The sequence below is a fragment of the Amaranthus tricolor genome, chromosome 4 (genome assembly GCF_026212465.1).
Source record: "Amaranthus tricolor cultivar Red isolate AtriRed21 chromosome 4, ASM2621246v1, whole genome shotgun sequence".
In the NCBI taxonomy this organism is placed as follows: domain Eukaryota; kingdom Viridiplantae; phylum Streptophyta; class Magnoliopsida; order Caryophyllales; family Amaranthaceae; genus Amaranthus; species Amaranthus tricolor.
This window is the reverse complement of record NC_080050.1, coordinates 31,726,012-31,747,387: the sequence shown is the minus strand read 5'-3', so window position 1 is coordinate 31,747,387 and position 21,376 is coordinate 31,726,012. Positions and strand designations below refer to the sequence as shown.

General features: G+C 33.3%; 2 protein-coding genes and 1 pseudogene across 2 annotated transcripts; 2 read left to right on the top strand and 1 right to left on the bottom strand.

Annotated features, from left to right (window-relative positions):
* Positions 1-2,432: 2,432 nt before the first annotated feature.
* On the top strand, positions 2,433-6,210 carry LOC130811107 (zinc finger CCCH domain-containing protein 6-like; annotated as a pseudogene).
* Positions 6,211-7,417: 1,207 nt separating this feature from the next.
* Positions 7,418-9,159, top strand: LOC130811106 (probable methyltransferase At1g29790). Its single transcript, XM_057677281.1, has one exon. The coding sequence runs from the start codon at positions 7,605-7,607 to the stop codon at positions 8,874-8,876; it is 1,272 nt and encodes a 423-aa protein (XP_057533264.1). The 5' UTR covers positions 7,418-7,604; the 3' UTR covers positions 8,877-9,159.
* Positions 9,160-12,040: 2,881 nt separating this feature from the next.
* On the bottom strand, positions 12,041-19,881 carry LOC130811105 (auxin response factor 5-like). The gene is made up of 14 exons (XM_057677280.1): positions 18,750-19,881; positions 17,236-17,348; positions 16,466-16,564; positions 16,320-16,376; positions 16,089-16,241; positions 15,891-15,975; positions 15,596-15,686; positions 15,052-15,216; positions 14,823-14,945; positions 14,627-14,702; positions 14,366-14,501; positions 13,167-14,278; positions 12,872-13,062; positions 12,041-12,341 (listed from the first exon to the last, which is right to left on the bottom strand). The coding sequence occupies exons 1-14, from the start codon at positions 18,880-18,882 to the stop codon at positions 12,218-12,220; spliced, it is 2,658 nt and encodes an 885-aa protein (XP_057533263.1). The 5' UTR covers positions 18,883-19,881; the 3' UTR covers positions 12,041-12,217.
* Positions 19,882-21,376: the final 1,495 nt, after the last annotated feature.

Below are 21,376 nucleotides of genomic sequence, written 5' to 3'. Positions count from 1 at the left end.
CACATTCTGTATTATAAGAGACTACCTTATCTATATGTCTATTTGCAAAAAAACTACCTTATATATTCTTTTTTGCAAAAAACTACCTAATGTAATATATTTCTTTGCAAATGACTACCATTTAATTGAAAATGTTAATTGACCGTTAAGTTTGAGGGCTTGACCGATTTGAGAAGTTAAGTTGTCTATGTGGCAATATCTCATTGGTCCTCGTATTTTTAAATAGTTAAAAATTGAAACACATAAATTAAAACAAAAAAAAGTTATTTGACGTTATTTTTATTCATCATAATGGTATTTTTTTCAAAAAATGGACGTCGCAGTTATCTTTATGAAACAACTCTTTTGAAAATCTGGTTGGAACAAGTACTTATTTTCAAAAGAGCTACCCCATAATGATAATCGAGACGTCTGTTTTTTTAAAAGATATCATTATGATGAGTAAAAATGACGTTAAAAATTTTTTTTTGTTTATGTGTTGGAAAATAGGCGAATAAGTACTAGTTTTAACCGAATTTTTACAAAGTTATTTCATAAGGGTAATTGTGACGTCCGTTTTTTGAAAAATCATCGTTATGATAGGTAAAAATGACATTAATTATTTTTTCGGTTTACATGTCGAAAAATAGGCAAATAAGTACTTGTTTGTTCGGATTTTTGAAAGAGTTATCCCATAAGGATAATCGCGGCGTCCGTTTTTTGAAAAAATATCATTATGTAGGGTAAAAATGACGTTAAAAATCTTTTTCGGTTATGTGTCGGAAAATAGGCGAATACGTACTTGTTTAAACCGGTTTTTCGATAGAAAGAGTAATCCCAAAAGGGTAATCGCGATGTCCATTTATTTGAAAAAATATAGTTATGATGGGTAAGCATGACGTCAAATATCTTTTATTTTAATTTTTTGTTAATTTATGTGTTTCAATTTTTAATTATTCAAAAGTACGAGGACCAATGAGATACTGCCATATAGACAACTTAACCTCTTAAATTGGCAAACTTTCAAACTTAACGGTCAATTCACGTTTTCTGTTAAGTGGTAGTCTTTTGCAAAGAAATATATTATATTAGGTAGTTTTTTGCACAAAAAAAATACATAAAGTAGTTTTTACAAATAAACCTATAGATAAAGTAATTTTTATGATTTTTTCCAGGTTAAAATAACCATTTTTTATAGTTTTAGAGTGATTACTTATAACCTTAACACAATCACTCACGATCTTAAAGTAATCAATTAAAAATAGGCTAATATATAAGTTCGTCTCATAGTGAAATGATCTTATACAAGACGAGCAATTATTATTAACTATATAATTATAAAATTAACTGGATAACAATACACATAAAATTATTTGATAGGATGCTTTGTAATTTGTAATAGACCATTTTGATATCCCAATCCTTAAACATCACCACCCTTAATAATAATAATAATAATAATAATAATAATAATAATAATAATAATAATAATAATAATAATAATAGTAATAATAACAGTAATAGTAATAATAATAATAATAATAATAATAATAATAATAATAATAATAATAATAAAAATAAAAATAATAATAATAAAACTAATAAAAAAATACAAATAATATTAATAATAATAATAATATTATAATAATATTAATAATAATAATTTAAACAATAATGTAAATAAAAAAAATTAAACCAGTCGCACAAAACGTGCGACTGAACCGTGGTCTACTCGCCCAGTTTTTGCTACTTCCTTTTTTTAAAAAAAAATACACCGATTCAAATCGATTAAAGTACGTACTGGATCCGATTCATAGTCGCTTTCGTTAGCCATAGTTAATCGATTCCAACTAACAGCTTGTTTAAAATCGGAAAACGTTTTTAGAGAGGTTTTAGAGAGATATTATCGTGTTTGAATTCGTATATCCTACAAGGACGCCTCTGAAAATTCAATATATATAGAGTCGCGATAAAAATATTCGGGATTACTTTCAAACTTTAAATTTAATGTTTTTAAAGTGATAATAGTGTTATTAAGTACGATTTACATTTGTTAAATAAATTTTAAGTCTAGAGGCAAATTCGTAATTTCATTAGGGGGTGACGATAAAATGAAAAGGATGTTTATACCCCTCTATATAGCAAAACAAACGTATTTATACCACACCATCGATCAATCATCGTTCAATTCAGAAATTCACCCAAGAGCATATAGCAAAACAGGCTTTAGAGGATCTAGGGTTTTTTGAACCTCTGTTATCCTTCGTCATTTCCCCCATTTTTTTGTCTCCCCTCTTTCACTAATCGATTTACTGTGTTCTTTTGGGTCTTTATATGAATATGTTAGGTTTACAAAGATTTTGAATCAATCGATCTGATTGGTATTCCCTGTATTAAATTTTTGTATAAAGTTGATCCCTTTTTATTTTTTTTAACGTTTTGGACCGATTATCATGCAATGATCGCAGAAATCTAAAAGGGTTTCTTGGGCTTCTGATGGAAATCTTTGTCAGGTATTGTTTAACCGGAGAAAATCAATGAAATGTGCTATAAGGTTTATAAATTATAATCAATTCTGTTAATTTGATTACTTTCACCGAAAATGTGATTAAACAGAAAAAGCTAATGAATTTGATATGAAACAATGTTGATTAATTTGATTTGAACTATTGAACCTAAAAGAGGCCTAAAGTGTACTACAATTACACAAATTATCATTCTTCATGCAATTAGAATTAGCCCAGATAAATAAAGAAATACATTGCTGGGATTTGGTAGAAATGATTCAATCTGTGATTTGTCTGGTTAAGTTGATGTGCTTAAGCATTTACCTTATGCTAAACTGGTTGGTTTAGTTTTGAATATCAAACGTTTGATTGAAATAAGCTTGAACTGAAATAGAGTATACTATGAAATTACAAATACTTTGCTAAGCTTGGTACATTTGAAGGACTACTTTATGCGCAAGAAATATGAAAATGCACTTGGAACTTATCTTTGTTTTCTGTAAATAAATGGTTAGTATAAATTTTTGTGGCCTTTTTAAATGTTTTATGTTAAAACTTAAGTTTCAAATATGGCATTGGATTAGAATTGAGTGTGGTCTCGGTTGGAGCATGTACCACTTTTCATGGGTGGAATATGAGTTCGATAATTTCTGCCCCCTTCTCTAGCGCTCCCCTTTCACTCAGCCTACCATGTACCCCCAAAAGATATGACATTGGATTGCTGGACAAGTTTTCATGGCAAGCTACATGTTTTTTTCTAAAGAAACCCATTTAGGATTGTTTTGTTTCACTTTGTTATGGTTGTTGTAGACTTGTATATTGGAATTTAGATGGATACATTCTGTGTTACTCGGACTCTTCATTTTGCTTCACATACCTGTATCCGATCCTTGATGTTCGGACATTGATTTGGCACTTAGACACTTCATTTCAAGCGTAAAATTGAATATTTAGATGTATCCAACACTTGGACACGTACCAGTATCCAACATCAGTACTCGAGTCCAAGTAACATAGGTTACATTTGTAAAGGCTAGGAGAGTGCCTAAATTTACCTTTTGTTTTAGAGAATTCTGGATGAAGTTTTTTTGCCTATGTTCACTGTGCAAGTAAATTTTGCTTCAACTAGAGGTTTAAGGCATATGTGAATGCTTATCTTGTTGCCTCTATGAACTAACTAGCTCCTTTATTGGTTAAACTTCTCTACAAAATGAGTCCTTCATTTCTTAATGTTTTAGAAATTTTTCTTAATGTCTTATTTTGCTTATCTTGTTGCCTCTATGAACTAACTAGCTCCATAAGATGAAAGATTTGGAAGGCTCCCCTTCCTTTCTATACAAACAATGCAGTCTTTCCCTCTCGTCCCCTCCCCTTCCTTTCCCTTCCTTTCCTTCCCCTTCTCTTCCTTTTCTCCTAATTTACTATCCAAACATAGTGTTAAATGTATGCTATAAGAATCAACCTTACCACAATTCTCTTGCAGAATTGAACACCTTTTTTTTTTCTACCAAAATTCATTTATATAAGTTGAGTAGAACATACCCATAATTAACCAGAATTGAGTTTTGTATAATTTTATTGTTGTAAGGGTTACCCTGTAGCCTTTTATTTTCAGTGTGTTTGTATTATCCTAGCTTATTTCTGGGTTTATTGAAATAGTTCCAGTTCTAAAGTAGTCTATTATTATCTTATATTTATATATTTATGAACATCTTACACATTACTGTGGTCACGTTATGAAGTTTGTTTGTGTATTGATCTTTTCTTGTGTCACTCACAAAAATTAACATCAGATTGAGCATGTTATGAAGTTTGTTTCTTCTCGTATTCATGTCTTGTCCGAAATTCAAGTATGGATAACATAGATCTGATGTCTTGAACAGTTTAGGCTCTTTCTTTCAGAAGAATCTCCGTCACAAGTCGGTGTATGTGGTCATGATCATCTTCAAGCGAAAAAGACTACATCTGGCTTGCCTGTGAATGGATTAGCGACAGAAGACAATCTGCCGCCAGGATTTGAAAATTTTAATCCGACAAATCAGCTGAATATCAGGTTAACGCAGATTCCTGTCGTCAAATGGCGGACTCCACCGAAAGTAAGTGACTGTTCTTCGAGTATTTCTCTAATAGAACAATATCTAACTGACCAGAAGATGTAGAAGTGGAAACTAACTCGTTTTTGTTTAGCGTTTTATAGTTTATACTGGATGTTAAGTGGCAAGTTGTTGGCGGGAAAGAAAGTAAACAGACGGAAATCTAAGGTCAAAGAGAGTTAGGAGTGCTTGAAGCATATTATCCACGCCAATCTGCAATTCCTCTCAAGTTTGATTCTTGTCCTTGATAGCAAAACTTATCTCTTTATCATGGCTTGTATTAACTATGTTACTCGGACTCTTCATTTTGCTTCACGTACCCGTGTCCAATCCTTGATACTCGGACATTGGTATGGCACTTAGAGACTTCATTTTAGGCATATTTTGAATATTTAGACGTATCCAACATTTGGACACGTACCAGTATCCAACATCAGTACCCGAGTACAAGTAACATAGCTTGTATATATGTTGATCCGTATCACTCCATTTTATTTGCAGCCCAGCTGTTGCACCGGATGCAGAGTGTGCTGTTCAGGATGAACAAACATTGCCTTCGGTTCCCTTAACTCCGGTCGTCGATGAAGAAGACCTATCTGGAAATCTCTCGTCTGATTATACTGCTTCTGTAAGTGCTACCACGAGCTCAAATCCATTGGTGGGTCAAGGGACAGTCTCTTTTTCCGAAGGCATTTCCACTAATCGTAGCAGTGGGACGTTAGCTACTGGATTACCGAGTTCTGGTCAGGAAAATGCAGTAAAAGCTGCTCTCACTGCTGCTGCGAAGAATAATGAGCAGATCGACCACGTCCTGCTTGCAAAAATTCTCAGTAATCCAACTATTTTAAAACAGTTGGTTAAACAACAAGGCTCTGTCCCTGGGCCCCAATCTGTTTTACCAAAGCCAACAGAAGGTTCACAGCCGAAACCCAAGCCTCAATCACTTGGAGTACCTGTGTTCAATATGGATCTCCCATTTGCTCCTGTTCAATTTAACATGGAGAAAGGATCATCATCCTCCTCGTCGAGGATGATGTCAAATGGGTTAATGTACCCCTACACAAACGGCACTGGCCCGATGAGCCATCAGCAACTGGTCTCTCCGTTGCCTGAAGTCATCACTCAGGTGTCCCCTGTATCTGGTCCGGCTTCTTATCTAAGGGACCGTAACTACTACAAAAACTTGATTCAGCAACACGGAGGAGAAAGGCTAGTTGACCCTCAACTCCAACCTCCGTATTCTGCCCATTCCATCCATCACTCGGGTGTAGATCAAGATGTTGTAAATAACTCAAAACCGAGGGATGCAAAACGTAAGATCATAAAGCCATGTATGTATTTCAATAGTTCGAAGGGTTGTCGACATGGAGCAAATTGTGTGAATCAACATGATATGTCAGTCCAACGATGGGATAGTAGTATCAAGAAATGCGGAGTGCAAAGAGAATGAAGTTAGATGGAGATGTTAGCGGATCTCAATCTTATAGTATTCGATATTACTAAAATAGCTACTCTTGTAAGAGAGCGTCTTTTGGTGAGATGACTTCAAAACAAGAACATTCAATCAAATGCAGATAATAGTTCAATTATAATGTTAATTAGCTTAAAAACAATTTGCTACACTTGCAAAATTAGCACCATTCTATTAGTTTTGTTCTTGATTTAATTAATTGCCATTGTTCTTCCTAGGTTATAGTCACCGACACACCCCAAATGATTTCTATGCCAATTGCCAAGAGGAGAATCTTGAATACTAATGCTTAAGTATGGAAATATCATACTTTATTATAGATTAATCATCAACATACCGTGGATCCTAATACATCTAACATCATCAACCGTCCATCATCAAGGTGAAACCACAATCACATAAGGAAGGAAAACGTGAGCCTTTGGATTAATCATCATAAAATGAAGCTATCAAACTGAATCATCAACACTTTAATCACAGAATCAAAGATCACAGGTCACAACCGACAAATACCCCCATAAGTCAGACACTTATAACTCACAAGACTAGGGGTGTTTAGCAATTGGTTATTGTTGTTCGTTAGTTGTTTGTGCTACAGGTCATTTTTCGGTAAGACGACTTTAAAATAATGAGTTTATATTTTTATTATTTTTATTAATTGAACTATTTAACTAATATATGGGGCGTGTTTCACAGTAAGATTTTTAATTCACTTGTTTAATTAGCTTCTTTGTTTATTGTTAAGTCATCCATTAGAAAAGATAATTTGAAAAAATTAGTTATTATTGGTTGGTTAGTCATTGGAAGAAAAAATCAAACTAATCAAATAAGTATTCAAAAGTGATATTTTAAAGGTGTTTTGGCAAACGACTAATTGTTGATAGCTAATAGATAATAGTTGATAGGAGTAGCTAATTTGATCAATTGTTTTTAACAATTGGTTTGATCAATTAATTTTGAACACGTTGCTAATAGCAACTTGTTCGAAAATAGTTTGTTCATAACAAAAAGTTGTTTCAGCTTGATAATTTACCAAATATTAACATTAGATGGTTTGACCAACCCAACCATCTATCATGTCTAAATAAGTTAAAATCGTCCAACAAACTATTTTACGTAACACTTTATTTCTAAAAATTAAGTAGTTCTAATTGACTATATATTTAATAAAAAATAGTTCAAACTAAATGAAAAAATTGTTAAGAGTTACTTCAATCCTAGCATAAAATAAAAATCATCTTTTTAATTGGCTTAAAAATCATAAATAAACATATATTTTGATCGTTTAATCAATCAATGAGTCAGACATTGGTTAAATATGCATTTAACTTTAGATATGGTCTTTGAATAGTCATCATGAGTACTAAATACACACCCCATGCATTATTTTCACTCATAATCATAATCAACTTTTGTCAAAGAAAATAAGAATCTGAATCCATCCCCTTTAATTCACTATTTTGTCAACTAGTAGTCACTCTAGATCTCTACTTCCTCTTCACTCCCCCAAGAACATTTTCATACTTCTTGCTAGAAACAACTAGTAAGATAAAAATGGGATCAGTTTCCCTAAAAATTGGGGATGGAACTGCAAGATTTAAAAGAGCAACAATCTGTACATCAGCTGTTAATGGATTGATGCTTTTTTCAGTTCTTACTACAAATCTATTTGCTCTTTATGCTTTTACTTACAACCCTAAAAATACTAACACAAATCATCAAAACCCAATTCACCAAGCTCACCAAAACATATCTTTAATCACAGAACAAGTCTCTCTTATCACAAAAGAGATTGAATCTTCACAAAAAAAGCTTGCCCAGATGGAAAAAGAGCTTCTTGGGTATGAAACTATTGATGTTTCAAAACCCAATACAGCAAATGAGCTTAAAATCTTCTTACAAAGGCATCCATTGCCTTTAGGGAAAGATTCAAAATCTGGGATCACAGAAATGGTAGCTTCTGTGGGCCATACTTGTAGCAAATCTATGGATATGTTGTCTCAATTTATGAACTATAAGGTTAATGGACAATGCCCAGATGATTTGAGTATTGCCCAGAAGCTGATTGCTAAAGGATGTGAGCCATTACCCAGGAGAAGATGTTTTGCTAAGACAATACCTAAGGTAGCAAATCTTTACCCTTTTCCTATTTCACTTTGGAAATCTGTTAGTGATAAGATTGTTAGTTGGAGTGGACTTTCTTGTAAGAATTTTACTTGTTTGAATAGTAATAAGAAATTAGGTAAAGATTGTGGTGTTGGTTGTTTTGATTTGGTTAATGGGTTTGAAAATCAAAGATTTGTTAAAGCTAAAGGTAAGAATGATTTTTTGATTAATGATGTTTTGGGTATGGGGGGTGAAGGAATTAGAATTGGACTTGATATTGCTGGTGGGTCAGGAACCTTTGCTGCTAGAATGGCTGAAAAGAATGTAACTGTGATTACCCAAACCTTGAATAATGAAGCACCATCTAATGATTTCATTGCTGCTAGGGGATTATTACCTTTGTTTATGAGCTTAGATCATAGGTTACCTTTCTATGATAATGTGTTTGATTTGATTCATGCTGGAAGTTCATTGGATATTGGTGGAAAACCCGAGAAACTCGAGTTTTTGATGTTCGATATTGATCGGGTTTTGAGGGCTGGTGGTTTGTTCTGGTTGGACAATTTCTATTGTGCTACTGAAGAGAAGAAGAGGGATCTAACCAGATTGATTGAAAAATTTGGGTATAAGAAGTTGAAATGGGTTGTAGGAGAGAAATCTGGGTCAGGAAAATCAGAGATTTATTTGTCAGCTGTTCTTGAGAAGCCTGTAAGAGCATGATTTCCAAGAATTTCCACTGAATTTCAGCATGGTTCACAAAAATTTTAGTTTTTTTTTCAAGATATCTTATATTTGTGTCTAATAAACTTGAAAAGATGAAATTTAGTTATTGTTTCTCATGTTTAGCAATGGTCATAGAAGAGGATATATGTTATTTGTTATGCAATTAGGTTATATATCTTTTGAGGTATTTCTGTGTTGAAATGGTTGTATACTCAGAAACTAGTGAATTTCAGTCAATGTAGATGCTCTTTTTTGCATCTTTTAGCGTTCGTACGCTCGATGGATGTTGATTTGGATGCTAACCCATCTCTAGAAATTGAAATAGACAAGTCTTTTGTATCGTTTACTCGTAATGTGTTTGTGTGATTGCGTACATACCTTCGACATATGCTAATTTGGTTGCTATCCCATCTCGAGATTCTAAGATAGGCAAGTCTTTTATGTAATTTTACTCCTAATGTGTTGGATGTAATTGCGCTTATACATTCGGAAGATGCTTATTTGGTTGCTAACCCATCTCTAGATCTGAGATAAAGTTGCGTACATCTAACTCGAATTCCCACCTGAGTGGGAGCCACTTAATGACACTGCGGTAATGGAAAATGTTTGTTTGCTTTAGAATGGCAAGAAGCCAAGAACACTACATAGTTGCCGGGTGAATCCAAAAAAATTTATCACCTGGACCAATATTATATGACCTCTCATTGGCATGGTGTAATTAGCTGGAAACGCCTTTGTCAAAGCACCTAGAACGTCTGGATTCAAATACTAAACATCAGTTTAACATATTACTTTATTTTTCATGAGTCAGCCCAGGTCTAGATACGCCCTTGGTTGCAAGCTTTTGTGTTTTGCCTTTCTGTATTCCTTGGTAAGCAGCACGATCCCGCAAATCCAGTCTTCTGCTTAGATTTTCTATCTTCGCTGTTTTCCTCTTTACGTATACTTTGATTTAAAGGCTAGGCTTTTAAGAATTATGTGTTGGTCTAATGGTTGAAAGTAGAGGTGTTTAACGGGGCAGGTCGACCTAACGGGTTAAGGGTCGGGTCACATTTTAATGGGTCATTAGAGGGTCGGGTCATTAGCGGACATTTGTCTAAAGGATCGGGTCGGATAATTATAAAAATTCGTTGTAAAAAATATTTTACCATTTTTTTTTATATTTTTATATGATATTATTATATATATATATAGTTGAATTAACCCAACGGGCCATAAAGTATAATAAAAGAAATTAATTTATGAACTTTTAAAAAACGGGTCAAAGAGAGTCGTATTTAAACGGGCTTTGACCCGACCCGGTACATTTAAATTTTGACCCGACCCCGCCTGTTGAACACCTCTAGTTAAAAGCTTTCTTTTTCATCCTTGTGACACGGGTTTGATCCTTACTTCCTACATCCCCCACCTACGGGATATCCTTACCCCCTAAATCAAAAAAACAATAATTCGACCAGGCTTTGCTATCGAGTAAGAATCATCAGATTGTGTGGACATGCATTACAGGCTGCAGGCCTGCAGCCAACTGAAAAGCACGGGTTTTAGTAATTATTACTAGAAACCGAACAACCCACTAAGTGTTGAACACCGGTCTATATAGGTGAAACTGAACACCCCATGGAATGGGTGAGTCTAAAGGACAAGGAATGAGAAACGAACACCCGGATCCATTGCTATGGCTTCGAGTGTCGTAGCCGAAACCTAATAGTAAATCATCTGTTTTGCTCAAACCCATCTTGCTTTGATTATAGGAAAGGGTAATGGCAGGCAAGTACCTTTAAATGATACTTCTTCAACATAGCTTTACAGTTAGTAATGTACTCTTAGTAAATAGGTGGGAATTAGATGCAAAATTCCACGGCTGTACCCAGTATTTTGATGACTGATGAGTTATAACCTGTCGATTGTGCTGAAAGTTTTGACCATCAAAATCAGACTCAGGACAGCAAACTATATATCACAATCTTACCCCAGACCATAGTGCAAAAATAGGGTCATCGTCATCATCATACTCAGTATATTCCGCTCATAGAAAACTATGATAAAGGTCTAGAAAGGAAGGAAGGCAGCAACCCATACCTGTAAAAGAGAATACAGCCAAAGAATTCTGCGGTTCGAGAGTGCAAAATTAGGGTATCGGTTGCAAAGGGTTACGAATACATGCGAATACGGTTAGGATCAAATATCGTCTAAAAGCTTAAGATATGTAATTTTTATAAATCATTACAATATGAGAACATATCAGTTTAGTTTTTGAAAATCTTCAAAACGCAATCGTTGTAATGCTTACATCCTATGTAGCCTTATTTTGAGATAAACGAGATATATTCTCAAGTATTTTGTTGCAATAGTAAAACGTGTGCTAGTAAAAACATAATATCAATATTAAATTTTCGGTGGTAAATAAATTGTTTGGACACCTTAATATAATCTCTTATCTAAGCAAAATCTAGAGTTCTCCTTATCAAACCTTTTGTTTAAGTAATCAATTATTAAATTATCCAATTGGTGTCCTCAGTATTGTCTACACTACTACGACCAATAAAGCTTTTTTTTCCCCTTGTTTATTACATTTAACTTATTTTTCCTTTTTAATTGCAACATTTTTATTTTGTTTTTTCTTTTAAAAAAAATATTTGATTTTAATGGGAGTATAAGACAAGCAAACAAGTTAATGTAAGAAATATGTGATAGACAAGCAAAAATTATACTCCATTAAGGGAATATTCAATACCCATTAAGGCAAAAGCTAAAACAAATATAGTACTCAACTATTACACTACACAACTTCGGTCTTTATGAATTTGCCGTTAAAAAAAGTAGTTCCTTTCACAACATGTTCATAAAGACCGAGTGAATATATCCAAATAACTTTCACTCTAATTTGCGCAATAAAACTCAAAAGGAAAACAATTAATCATTTTGCAAGGAAACATTGTCAAAGTTAATAGAAGGGGAGACAGTTTTATATTGAAATTATTAGACTGACCTATATACATTTGGCATGATAAATTGATGACTTATAATATTAAATTGAATGGTTTCGGAAATAAACTAATTACATAAATCTATTTCATGATGAGACAATCTTATAAAAGTTCAAATATTATTATTAGGTCATACTAGAAGATTAATTTTCAAAATATAATGAATGGAAATTGCAGAATTAAACAACACTCTGAGTAATTGGTGATGGATAGAATTAAGCTTATGGTACAAAATTGTCACTTTCCCCTTTTGTTTAAGACATGATGCCATACATTCAAACATTTGAATTACATTACATTACATAAAAGTCAGAATAAGGTTAGCAAAACAAAGCACTAATTTCTAATATCTTAAGTGGTATTGCTCATCCCTGGAATTGCATTGCTGTTGAGAAGCTGCATTCCTTCTTCACTCATCTGCTGAACTTCTGCAGGTGATAATATACGTATGCATCGTACACAACTCACAAACTCCCTGCTCGAATCATAACAAAATCCCGACTTATCAGTACGTAGTGCATATAAAAATACTCAGTTATTTACTATACAGGGATTCTAGAATACTAGTATAGGGCGGAATCTAGGATACTAGTGTGGGATGGGCCGGACACTCATTTATGCATGTGGGTTGAGCCAACTCGATTGTCGTTCTTCTTTGTTATATATTACGCAATTCAATACTAATAGGGTTTTTAATCAAATAACCTGGGTCTGATTCACGTAGATTTGATCGTTTGCATAGAGAAAATTCATAGGATACTAGTGTAGGACAGACCAGACATTCACCTCTGCATGTGGGTTGAGCCAACTCAATTTTTGTTCTTTTTTATGTTACACAATTCAATACTCATAGGGTTTTTAACCAAATAACTCGGGTATTCATGTAGATTTGATCGTTTGTTCATTTGTTAAATTTTGAAAGAAGTATTCTATTGCTAGCATGGAGTTACATGTAGCGTAAATTTAGTGTGTTCTAGGAAAAAAGCGTTGAAGAGATAGACTTACTCCCACGGATCATCTCCAACCAATAATACATCATTCTCGAAGTCTACGTAAACTAGCTTCCATGCTGATCCCCTAGGATCATTGAGCAGACCCTCTAGTCCGAACATGCGTTCAATAGCAGCGCGCAGCTCATCATAGTCCTTGAAGCTTGTTACGTCGATTGATCTCCCTACTGATCCTGCTTTTTGCACCTATCGATAGAAACCACAGTCGAATAAGCGATTCAGCAAGATGTTACAGAAAATATTTAACAAGCAATTTTCCATTCCAACTCTTTCCCTAATTTAGTACAAACCTTAGTATATGTACGCATCGGAGGCACCACTTGTTGCCACGAGTTTTGCAAAAGACTACTCTCATCGAAATCCACGTTGCTAGAAGACGTTCCACCAGAATTGTTATCAGGAAAATCGTGTAAAAACGCCTGCGAATCAGCTAGGCTAGCTGAGGTTATTTGAGACTGAAAATCTTGGCTCGAACTGAAGTTGCCCACTAAACAATCAGAGGAATATTGCAAGCTGGCCTCCTTAGACGGGCACAATTTATTCAGCACGTCATTTGAAATAGATGGATTAACCATTGTATTACCACCATTTCCGATGTCTATGTCAATGCAGCTATATATCTCGCTCTGATTATTGGTTTCATCAGACAGTTGGGAGTACGAACCAAATCGATCCGATTGTGTTGGATACTTCAGGCTTTGATTTTGATCCCACAAGTCTTGACCAAGTGGAGGCAATGAAGGGTCAATTACTTCTGGAATAGTTGTTGAAGGACACGGTAGCCAATCGGGCGCATCCAGGTAAGGAAACAAACTGTTTAGACTGGAAAGATCAGATGGCGAAACATCGGTTAGTGCAGAGTTAAATACAGACGGCATAGCTGGTGGTTGCATCAGTTTCTGATTGTTATGTTCTGCGTAAATGGTCTGTTGGGCGGGAGGATTTGAAGAATTGCTCGTCTCTTTCTCCTCGTTGACGTGACCTCCCGAAGCACCCTGGTTTAGATTACTAGGCCCACAAAGAGGTTCTGACTTTGTTTTATCGGCGTCGACTGGGGACTGGTTTGTCTTGTTAGTTTGCTCTTCTAGTGATACATTTCCTAAATGTTGTTGTATAACACGCTGTGAAGCATAATTTTGAACCGAAATACTCTGCGAGGAAACTAGGTGTGGTTTTTGTTGTGTTCCCGACTCAACATTTGTCTTTGTTTCATGTTGTACGGGCAGTGGTATATACGAGGGAAGCATCGAAGGATAGCTCATACTTTCTGGCCGTATAAACGCCTTAACCAACTGTTCCGACCAAACATTTGGAAGTGTTGCATACGAGAGATTTGCAGCAGCAATATCTGCTGGGAACTGAATGAACGGCCTCTTTAACGGATTTCCCCAATCAAATTCTCCTGTAAAAATTGCAAAAAACTATGATGTTTATCCGTCGGTGAGATATACTTCAGTGCTATGGCCACGGGAAGACGTAATCAACTCACCGAAGAATCCAGGATGAAAGGGTCTTTTAAAACCCGAAGTCAAAGAAGGAAACAGGAAGAGACTTTCAGGAGTCTCGATTTCCCATGCATTCACCCTGCTTTGCTTAACACCACACCCAGGTTCGTCCCATTCAACCTGTCCGTGGCAGAATATAAAATACACATACATTAGGCATCGGACAGACAGGAGATTGCTTCGAGCAGTATAATAAATAACGGATGGCTTCAATCAAGGGTTAGAGCCAAGAAAATCAAATATACCTGCATATTGCGCCATTTTGATCCAGGCCATCTCAACGGATCCAAGTCACTTATGCTAACTATTGTTCCCATATATCTGGAAAAATAGTGAATACAGTAAGCAAAGAATTATGTTATTTCGAGATTAATCACTTTGTTTAATGGTTTTTTGTTTTATGATTAGCATGTAGCAACGACAAATCGACAATGCATCTACCTTCTTTTACCGGATTCCTCTGTCTCGAACATCATACCGAACCTCATCCCTGCAGAAACCGGTGTTCCATATATTGCCTTCCGAAATTTACTAGCAGGAATTACAAATTCAGTCGGACATGCCCTACAAACATCAAAGCATACAAGAAACAGTAAACTTTTAATTCCAATTTTCTTTACGGGAAAAACTTTTAAGAACGAACATTTGAGATATAAAATGTCACATCTACCGAGGGTTGTAGAAAACTGTGAATGGAGTTCGGTTGGCAGCAGCATGTGCTGCAGCAGCAAGGACGCCAATGTGCATACTGTCAGCAGATAAGACAGACGATGGAAGGGTTGTTGTCTCACGATTTGCACGCCTCACACCGATCATCAAGTGACCCTTCTCGTCTCTTGTAGGAGCAAAAATAAAAAAGAAAGTGGGTTATGCAAAAAGATAAAGGCGTGCGAAGAATACACTACAGCCAAAAGTATATGTGTTTTAGCACAGCCGCACAGCTACTTTAGGACAAAGGTGCATTAGTTGTTGACAGTTTATGGCCAATGTAACTCAACAAGATGACTCAATGCAAATTGTCTTGAAATTGAAGACTTTTGCGAGTTTGAACTAATAATTATCTAGTACTTCCTCGATCCGATCGATTATACTTGCAACTGATAGTAACAATTTTTCACTTAATATACACAATCAGTTGCAATTATTTCAGAATGGAGGTAAAATATGATTAAAGCATTCAAGTAATATAGACAATGAAGTTGTCTGAGTCTCACCTAATAAACAGAACTGCATCACCTGCACGGAGTCTCTTTGAGCCAACAAAAACACTCCAACCCGTAGTTAGAAGGTGTCTTTTGGGCTGCCCTGCATGGGGAAAAAATGCATTAATTATCACTCCTTTGTCCCTGTGAGTTTGCTAGATGACACGGATCGAAGCAAGAAATTTTGGGATGTTGTGTAGCAAATTGAAAGGCAAGGAAGGAGTATTAGCTAACAGCACTTTCAATATCAATACTTTTCACCAATTTGACACTTAAAATACGAGGGCAAAAGGGAAAGAACACGAACCACGATAGATATGGCGGAATGTCCATGTATTATCATGCAAGTCCTTAACAACAAGCTCTTGGAATGGAGGTTGCATGGTGTAATCCTGTAAACTTTGCATTTCAGATATAAAATACAATAACCCTGATGATGTACAAGTCTCGAATTTCGACTTGTCTACTCCCGAACGATCTTAGACGTAAAAAGAATAAGCCTTACCAAAGGAGGAAAGAGTTTTTCTGCTGCTCGACGAGGCACAGAGAAACCTCCATGAGTACTTGTATCACTCGCTGTCAACGTTTTGCAAAAGAATTCTGTTGGGTGCTTGCTCGTCTTATGGCCAAAATCAGGTATAGGGTAAACATCCTTCTCCTGAAATCGAAGAAGAGGCATCGTTTGTTAACAGGATCCGACTTGCTAAAAATGTATGTGAGCTTTACGCGCACTTACAGTTTTGATAGGCTGAAGACTCATTTGAGCAAATATCTCATCGGTTTCCTTATCCGCCTACATAATAATGAAGATGAGAGATAAACAGTAAGCAACAGTAGCTAAAACCTAAGTATATAAGTATACATCCGAGGACAAACGCATACATGAAGTGTGACATTGTGAACTTGACACATCAATTGAGATGGAAGATTCGGATAGTTAGGGATCTGCGAAGTTGCTGGGCGCTTTGTGGATATCGCTACCTGCAATGACAGTCTCAAACTTTAACGACTCGAGTATACAGTACTCGACATAAGAAGAACACTAGATTACGGCCAGTCATGCAGTCGTTAATTTGTGGTTGAGGAAAAGGGTTCTTTTAAACATATATAATCCCAACAGATTGGAGTTGACTACATAAACCGATAGATCAGTTCAAATGGTCGTACTTTGCTAAACGCATGCTTGAGATAATTTTAATTAAGACCATGATACATAATCTAAAGACAAGTTTTAATCACTTTCCTTTTTTGTCAATGGAGTAAGTTTCCTTCTTTTAATCTCATCCACAAACTTGTATTGTCTTTTCATTTTAACAGCTCATTTCTATCATCTACTTGTATTTGTCCCATTCTCAAACTCGATTTCTGTTCCCACTAAATTTTACACATTTTGCAACTTGTGCAAAACGAGAGGGACAAAGGGAGTATTAGGATTCATAAATACAAGTCACATAATGTCAAAAGTTTGGTGAAGATTATTTGATGATGATGAAATCCCAACTACATAGTACAAACACCCATTTCTCACTAAATTTACTTAATATAGAAATAATGAAATATCAAGAAATGCATAGCTAAATGGAGAAATGCCTAATATCATGAAAAAAGGGATGAGCACAAATAAAACAATAAATCTGTTTCATAGTTCAGACCTGCTCAATATGGCCTTGTGGGAAGTAATACACAAGACTTCCTACTTGAGGTAAAGATACTAGAGGACCAGCACAGGCATGCCATAGCTCCGAGTTTAAAGCTTTCCTGGTTCCTGCAAACAAACCCAAATCAATTCTCTTACAAATAAATCAACACAAATTCTTGTGAGAGACGGTCTCTTTAAGAGACCATCTCTAACTGGGCCGGCCCATTATATATTTTCAAAATATTGTAAGTAGGCATTAAAAATAATGTAAGTAGACATTTAAGATATTAAAAGTAGGCATTAAGGATGTGGAAAGTAAGCATTAAGGATAATGTAAGTAGACATTAAGAATACGGGTAAGTAGGTATTAATGTTTAATGGACTGGACTTGAGATATGTCTCTCAAAGAGACTAGCTGATAAATCAAACCCTAATTTGATTATTAGTACTAAATGATGTCAATGGTATTGAAAATTTTTGTTTGGTAAATAGAGGCGTTCAAAACAGATTTGATGACCAAATATTTACCCGACCTTGTAACAGAACCCGACTTGACCTGACTTCAAAATAAATTTAAAATTTATGTAAAAATCAGTGTGTACTCAAAACCCGATTTTGAACGATCCAACATGTGGTCCAAAATAGATCCGGTGACCCGAACGAACACCTCTATCAGTAAGGTTGGAAAATCTTTGACAAACAAGTGGAAGATGAAAATAATTCTTCATGTACAAGTGAAAATCGAAAACTTTGCCACGTGGGACCGAAAGAGAAAGCTTTCGACCACCATGTTTGTCATTTAGGGGAGTAAATTACTTAACAAGGTTTATATGATTCTTATCATACGCTAATCATTTTTCACTAAATTTATTCCAACATTCCCAACCATTAACGCTTGAAAAGTCGTATTAGCGTTAATGAAATAAACGAAGAAAAATACATGTTTAAAAGATAAGATTTTCATACTATGAAAATGACATCTAAACTTCATCAACAACTAAATGGGACTTCATTTAATTAACAAAGTAAAGTTGAAAAGTTGATTCATAAAGTCAATCTACCATTTCAGAGCTTCTTTAACAGTGTAATAAAAGTAAAATTAGAACATATGAACATTAAATTTTCCAAATGCTCTTATTTTCAATGAAAAAGGTTATTTCAAGTTAATCAAACTTTAATTCACTCCACCAATAAAACAAACAAATCAAACTGCATTACTATCATATTTGACATACTTCTACTACAAGTAAAAACTAGTCCAAGAAATAAACATTCACTTCATTGAAGAAAAATGTAATCATACTTGCATAAACAAAACAAAACAAAACAAAATAATGATTGAAGCACAACTACACTTAGTATATTTTATCACCCTAGTGACTCTTAGAGGGATGGTTGACATTTAAACTCAACTTAATCAAAAACCTCAGAATATGTTATATTCACTAGCTTACCCTCGAATCAAAACAATACATGCAAAAATTTCTGTGAAATGAAGAAGGATATAATAAAAGAGACAGAACTAACCAGAATGGTCTTGCATTTCCTTCAATACCTTCATTTCTTCAAGCAAAGTTGATGAAGATGGCCCTACATTACTTCCTACTACTACTCCTCCTGGTTTAGCCTTCTGTTCTACTACGACTACAGAAGAAGCCATTAGAGTTCTAACTTTCTCTCTCCTCCCCTTTTTCTCTCTCTAAACCACCATGAAAACTCAAAACACCATAATACAACCCCACAATACAAAATGAGCAAAACCCTTCAATTTTTCCTCCATACAAAGCAAAAAAATAGAAGAAAAGTACCCATTTCCCAAAAAAAACTGAACTTTCAATTTATGATCAGAAATAAGCAGTTCATAAATATATTCCAATACTTGTTCATAACAAATTCCATCAACCCTCCTTGTCAATAGAGAATCTAGCACTACTCCCCCTCTTAAAAACCCAAAAAAAAAAAGACAATTTTCTTTCTAATTTTTATATGGTAGCAAATTTAATCAGACAAAATAGATATAAAAACATCCAAAATGAAGGAACAAAACCTGCAAAAGAAGGAATTACTGTGATTTGTAGTGGGCCAATTTTACAATAATCCAATAGATTGAAAAGGAGAGGGAAAAAGGGGAGAAAAGGAAAAGAGATTCATAAGAGAATTTCATAAGAAAAGGGGCCTATCCCCTATTCATACTCCATTCATCAATTCAAGCACGCGTATCAAAGCGTGAGCTTGCACAGTTTTTCCTGGGAAATTATGAAAATTTATGGAAAAGATAAAAAATTATAAAAAGTGAAACTTTTTTTAATTTTAATGTAAAAATTAAAGCTTTTCTCGATATTCTAAGTACCCACAAAAAGAAATCGACCTTTCAATGATCAAACCAAACAAAACAAAAAAATTCCCATCATTTCTGGGTTTTTCCCCACTTATTTTCTTCATACTTGAAAATTTTTGCCCCACCAAAATATTTAAAAAATGGAATTTGCCTACCAAAATGTAAGAATTATATAAAGTTATGAACCTTTCAAGTTTCAACTATGGTAGGTTTATAAAGAAAAAAATAATTAATTTTAAGGTTTGAAAATTGAAAATTAAAGCTTTTTTGATAATGGTGATTTATTTGCAGCCTTATACAATAGGAAAGAGCAGAAATGAGGAAGGTTTTGTTTTTTTTTTTTTTGAAGTGAGAAACTGGATAAATTAGTAAAAAACATGCATTGTTTTGAGAATAATATCCCAATCTTATTTTTTGCCAACTTTTTTATTTTATCGTCGACCCTTAAATAAAATTACGAATTTGTCTTTAAACTTTAGAAAATTATAATTTTACCACTGAATTTAAAATTTCTTATTTATACTAATAATAATAATAATATTTTGAAAATTAAATTAAATTAAATAATTAAAACAAAAATAAAAATTTAATAATAATAATAACAACAACAATGACAACAATTTATTTTTTGAATTTCGAATTATAAAAGTTCTTTTGTTTAATTAATTTATTTTTTAAGTTATTGTTATTTAAATAATAATAATAATAATGATGATAATAATAATAATAATAATATTTAAAAAAATAAATTAAATATAATAACTAAAACAAAAATAATAATTTTATAATAATAATAATAACAATCACAATAATAATAATAATAATAATAATAATAATAATAGCAATAATAATATAAATAAAATTAATAAATAAATAAATAAATAAATAAATATAATACAAGTCGCACTTTTTGTGCGACTGATATTTTTTTTTAATTAATTTATTTTTTAAGTTATTGTTATTTAAATAAATGTTGTAATAAATTATTTTATTTTAATATATTACTATATTATGATAATGTTATTATAATAATTAGTTTTGAATTTAAATAATTTATTTGAATGTTTAATTATTTTTAATAAAATAATAATATATTAATTAAAATTTAGTTGTTAATTAATTTTTAATTTTTTATTAATAATTTTTTTATTAATTTAGTTGATAATAGTGTTATTAAGTCCAGTGGCAAATTCATAATTTTTTAAAGTCTATGGCCAAATTCGCAATTTTATTAGGAGTGGGGTGGCTATAAAATAAAAAGGGTGGCGAATTATAACAATACCCAATAATATTTCACTTGAAAATATAAATTTAACTCAAATTTAGTGGTCGTCAAATAAAAAATATTCAAATTTAGATTTAAGTTAAATCTACTATGATTATAAAAGTAGTTAAGCAATGAAAATTTGAGAATGACTTTTAAAATCTTATCATTCTCAAATTCTTCATCAATGAATTCAGAATTGAAATGTATAATATAAAATTAAATACATTTTTCTAAACACAACCTTAATGATTCCCTTTATTAATTTAGAAAGATTGTAAATAATTTTATTAAAAAACTTTTAGATATTTAAATTTTTTAATGTATATTTAAAAGAAAACTAAAAAATTGAATAAAAAAACTCAATCCTTAAACTTCACCAATTCATTATATCGTCACCCCTTTTTAATAAGAATACAAAAATGCCCTTAAATATATTTTTAATTATAAAATCAACCATTTTTATTACTAAACTAAATTTATTAATATTAATTAAATTAAAATAAAAAATATTAATTTTAAAAAAGAAAATAATTTTTTTAAATCGGAAAA

Bases quoted from the DNA above. Each gene is read 5' to 3' on its own strand.
- LOC130811106 (XM_057677281.1), top strand. From the start codon at position 7,605: ATGGGATCAGTTTCCCTAAAAATTGGGGATGGAACTGCAAGATTTAAA.
- LOC130811105 (XM_057677280.1), bottom strand. From the start codon at position 18,882: ATGGCTTCTTCTGTAGTCGTAGTAGAACAGAAGGCTAAACCAGGAGGA. The intron at 15,976-16,088 runs GTAAGGCTTATT...CAAAGTTTACAG, and splicing joins AAAAACTCTTTCCTCCTTTG to GATTACACCATGCAACCTCC. The intron at 13,063-13,166 runs GTTTGTACTAAA...TTCTATCGATAG, and splicing joins CGATGCGTACATATACTAAG to GTGCAAAAAGCAGGATCAGT.